At 42.1% G+C, this 5,182-nt stretch overlaps 1 protein-coding gene across 1 annotated transcript in view; it reads left to right on the forward strand.

Moving 5' to 3' along the window:
* Nucleotides 1-5,182, forward strand: part of PCDH15 (protocadherin related 15) — a 217,673-nt gene that overhangs the window by 19,103 nt on the left and 193,388 nt on the right. Inside the window, exon 5 of the mRNA XM_029962595.1 lies at nt 1,322-1,492. Coding sequence (XP_029818455.1) covers nt 1,322-1,492 — 171 coding nt within the window. The remainder of the gene's footprint in view (nt 1-1,321; nt 1,493-5,182) is intronic.

Raw genomic sequence — 5,182 nt, forward strand, 5'->3', positions numbered from 1 at the left:
GATTATAAAACACCACAGGATGCATTTCATTCCCTCTGTTGTCTGTGGTGTGCAATCACACTTCTGCTCCACTGGTCACAGTATCAGCAGTTTGTTGTTCTTGCATCTCAAAGATACTGCATGGAATTAATTCCTCTGGAGCTGCTTTGATCCAGTATCACTCAAAAGCACATACTGAGGGAATGTAAGGATGGTTTAGCTGAGGAAGGCTGCTCCTTGTGGCTGGAATTGTTTTTTATCACTGACCTTGAAGAAAACTGAATGCAGAAATTCCCATATTTACTATTAATGTGAAGCTGTTCCAAGAAATTCCAAAATATGTATCCCATCTGATTTAGAGCAATGACCTATTCCTTTTATACAGATATTAATTATTTATGCCATATTAAATGGCATAAATACAGAAAAAATTAATTTAAAATTCCTTTTTTTTTTCTTTTCTGTTAATGTTATATTAGAATAGGAGGGCAAGACTCAGCTAATGGCCCATATTTCCTTAAGTCTGTAAAGAAAAGCTGATGCAACAGTCCCTCCATGAAAATGGAAATACTTTTGACTGATTAAAATAAAAAAATAATGGCTAGTCATGCTGTCCTCTCTCTGTGATAACAAAAGAAGAAAGAAGAGGTGCTCTTACTACTGTGCACATCATTCAGTGTGTAAAATTAATGTGGGTGGTTCCCACAATTCAGGAACTTTCAGGCTTTATTCTGTGCCGTCTAGAAGGAAAAGAAAGGAGACAGTAGAGAAGTTGCAATAGTCAGTAGTGTCTTGTGTACCTAAAGAATAAAAAAAAATAAAAATAAGCCAAACCATGCTAACAGAGATGAGAACCTGCCATGCAGTGTGGAGATCTTTTGGGGGATGCAGCATTGGAGCTGCTTTGTTGTGGACAGAAGTGTTCTTGAACCTTTTAAATCATAAGCAGTATAACTCATTTTGTGGGCAAACTCAGCCCCTGAGTTTTACCTTGTTTACTGCTCCTCTCCCCCATCCCCCTGGTGCTGTGGGGTTCAGCTGCCTGCTGGGTAAAACCCCATAATTTCACATTATCAATAAGGCACAAGGGGCTTCTTATCTTTTACAAATTTGCTGCATTTTTATAGATTTCGTACTCCAGATTTCCCAGCCTCTGTTATTTTGAGTGACAGATGTCTTGCAGTATTTCTTAACTTTTCCCTCCTAGTTGTATTCCCGAGCCTCTGAGGCTGAAGTTCCTGTAATATTAGCAGGAATGTGGATAACTGTGTTTTGTCCTTAGCTTTGCTTCAAACTTTTTAGTAGGTGCTGACTTCAGAAAGTCTCCCCATTTGCTCCACAGGACCGAGCCCAAAATCTGAATGAGAGAAGGACAAGTACAACCACCCTGACAGTGGATGTGCTGGATGGGGACGATTTGGGACCAATGTTTCTCCCCTGTGTCCTGGTGAACAACACCCGTGACTGCAGACCCCTCACCTACCAAGCCAGCCTGCCTGAACTCACTGATCCTGTAAGTCCTCTGGAGTTTTGGCAAGTTTGATGTGTTTGTTTGGCAAGCAACTGCCCTCTGTTTCTGTGGACACAATTAAGAACTGTCATAGGAAGGTCCTGTGTGCTTTAGGCTGCCTTTTGTGTGTTAAGCAAAAGAAAACCAGGGTAAGATCCACGTGGTGAAATCCCAGCTTTGATCCAGTGGCAAACTAATCCCTCGGTGCAAAGGCTGAGTGTCACTGAAATTTGGTAAATTGTGGAATTGCTTTTCCTGATCTGTCTGTGTTTCACTCTCAGAATATCCCAAAGAAGCACTTCTGGGAAGGGACTTGACATGTTATTCCATGCAGGGTTGTTATAAACCTTAGGAGAAATATTTTTTTTTTGGAAGAGGAAGCATTAGTCACTCGTCCCTGGGAAGATTTTATGGGTTTGTGGTCAGGTTTTGATCAGGAGGCACTGAAGAGCAGTGGGGGTTTATCTCATGCAGGTGCTTTACTAAGTGTATATGTTGGTATATCCTTAAATAGGGATAAAGGTGAGTGTAAGGCTCATTTCATGCTCAGAGTGCACAGTGAATCACCAAATGAGGTGAGAACTTGATCATTTCTTGGTGCAAGACAGTGCTGGCACCCTTTCCCTCCAGGTATGATGGAGATGTGCCTCTCTGCTGGGGGGGCAACAGAAAGGGGAATTTCTCAATTGCTGTATGACCTTTGATTCATATGTTTAAGAATAGAAAAAGGAAGAACCAGTTGAATCACGAGGTATTACCCCCCCTGGTTAACTTGGACATTAAGATGGCATTAAAATAATGTTAAACATGGACATTCAGGTCGTGACTTGGCTCCTTGCAGGACACACTCTCTGTCCTGCTTCCTCCAGCCAGGAGACAGGGGAGGTTGAGGCTGTAAGTGTGGAGGTTCCTGCTGTTCCCTGCCTTGTCTGTCTTGCTGTCCTGTGCCTCGTAGTCTTTTCCCATCCCACACATTTTGGTGTCTTGCTTTGTCTGGCCCCAGGAGTCCTGCTGCAGTTGTACCTGAGCTGGGTCAAGGGAAGGGGAGAGATGATCCATATTTAATCTTGGTACATTGGTTTGCACATCCTTCACACACACCTTGGCACTTGATTAGTCTTTATAACTGCATTTTACTTTAAGTTGATTTTACTTCTTTAAATTCTGTGTTAAATTGGTTTGGGCTTAGTGGCCTCACAGGGGTTCCAGGGCACCCACATTATGCAGGATGACCAGGATGACCTGCACAGATCTGCTCCAGTTCCCAGTACAGGGGCAGGTGAGGCAGGAATCATTACTAACTAGTGCTTGGCCATTCCCTTCTCTTTTTTTATCTGGCTGTAATGCAAACCACACAGTTCTGGGGCCACTGTGCTCTCAGATGAGGGCAAGGCAGCTCTGTCCCCGTTCCTGTCCTTGCTCAGGCACGTGTGCTCCACTGGAAGACACAGTGTCTGCCAGAGCTTGGAAAAATCTGCCCTGTGATGTAGGTGCTGAGTTACAAAATATTTTCATTTACCTCCCTAAGCTGCAGTCGGTTCAGGTTCTGTTCAGCTTCTTTTGTTTGCTTTCTGGCTTTTTTTGGCATCGAACTGCACCGTGAGAAATGTGATCTCTGAAACGAGAACCTGGTTCTGGTGATAAACTCTGAACTTTCTGCTGTTTATCTACGTGCAGAAATTTTGATAAACCAAAGTGGAAGAACTTATACCTTGGTGCCTCAAACATTTACTTGACTTTTAAGTGATAATTCCTTTAGAAGATACAGATGGTACCTAAAAAGATTCAACTAGGAAACACCTGTATTACATTTATCCTTTATTTTATCTTTTTATGTGTTATATTTATTCTTTATTAACCTACTATTAAGCTACTACATAGCTGCCATTACCCTACTCCATAGACTAAAAGACTGTTTTTAGTTTAACATCATCTTTTTGTTTTTTTCTTTTTTAATTTGCTTTTTAATTTTGAAATGAACATGAGAAGGAATATTAATGAATCTAGAGCAAAGTTGAAGTATGAATTATTCAGAAGCAATAACTTGGAAGAGAAGTCCTGCTTTGCAGGGCAAGATGTCTACTCAGCTGACCCCTGAAGGAAAGCATTTAATGTAGGTGGGAAGAGTCATATTTTGACTCAGTCTTGCACAGTTCCTTCTCTGCAGTTGGCATCTATCCATGAATTTACTGAGGTGTTTCCATTCCAAGCTGCTTTCCCTTGGACCCAGAGCAGTTGGATCCACTGGCAAGGAAGAATCCATAGAGTGTCTGCTTTGTTTATGGTCTTGGGCTGAGCTGGAAGAAACCAGTGATGGAGGAAAAACTACTTTACAAATTCCCAAACCGGGAAAGGAAATAAAATCTCCTGACTTCTGAGTCCTCTAATAATCATTGCCAAAATTACCCTGCAAAAAAAGATACCAAAGCCCATTCTAAGACAGCATTGTTTGAAGTTCTGCCTCATAAAGTCAGAGGCTTTGCATATGTGTTATTTCCTCTAGAGGATTGCAAGAAAGTTTCCAAGAAAAGCTGTGTTGTTTGTTGATTGGGGTTTTTTGTTGTTGTTATTGTCGTGACATAGTTTTATATTTAAATTATATTTGGGAATTAATTTTTTTCCTCCTTTTGTATCAGGAAGACTTGAATGAATTAGCATTTATTATGGGGACATGGAAGGCATCAAGTGGAGTTACAAGGTAGAACCTCATGAATATCTCACAGCCTTGAAAAGATAATTTCTCCTCCCTCCTTCCCCTTCAGTCTGTTCCTGTCACACGTGCTTTGGGAAGGTTTCCTCCCTTTCTGTACTTGGTATCTTCCATCATCATGCAAAGAAGAAAAGCCAGTTAGCAGCAAAATATAGATGAGGTTTGATTAATTGATTGCTGGCCTGGTTTTGTGAGGCTGTGCTCCAGTATCATGTTCCATGGGGTAATTCCCACTCTTATACTCCAGGACACCTTTGAGCCTGGCTTTGTCCTCAGGCAGGACTCAGCCTCTCAACAACTCAGCACTGGGAGCTGTTGCTTGTTCCTGCACTGCTGATGGATCCTTCTACATGGAAAACATTTGGTTTTGTGCTAATTATCCTCAGAACCCTCAGGAGCTGTTTCAACAGGGACCTTCCCAGGTCTGTGGGCTCAGCTGCCCTCACGGAGAAGGGTCTGAGCAGGGCCCTGAGAGATGAAAGGCTTAAACCAGAAAGAGCTTAAAAAGCTCTCAAAGGACAGTGCAGTTGAGGGGGGTGAAAAAAGACACTGAAGAGCAAAAAGTGCCCCTAGAAGCCCTCAGGTTTTTATTAGAGAGAAAGACCTCTCTGGTTCCATCAGTTTGGATTCAGGAGGAGAAAACTGCATTTCTTGGAGGTGGTGTTGTAGTCCTGCTGGATGAGGCTGGTGTTGGGAACACAGGACACTTCCTAAGTATCCAGGTTTAATCAGCTTTGTACAAATCACTTTTATGCTGATTATTGAGAGCTAATTAACACTGCAGAGGATGGGCTGGTTTTTGGGCTCCTCTGGCCTCGAAGATGACAAGCACTTACTAATTCTTCCCAACTGAATTCTCTTGCAGCTACTTGTACAAATCCCAATTCCATCCAAACACAAAACCTCCTGGAAGTTTTCTCACAGAGACACATTGACATCAAACTTGCAGTAGCTCAAGTGATGTCTAAAACTTCTAGAAACAG

This window comes from Manacus vitellinus, unplaced genomic scaffold, assembly GCF_001715985.3.
Source record: "Manacus vitellinus isolate BGI_N305 unplaced genomic scaffold, ASM171598v3 scaffold_48_pilon, whole genome shotgun sequence".
Taxonomy (NCBI): Eukaryota; Metazoa; Chordata; class Aves; order Passeriformes; family Pipridae; genus Manacus; species Manacus vitellinus.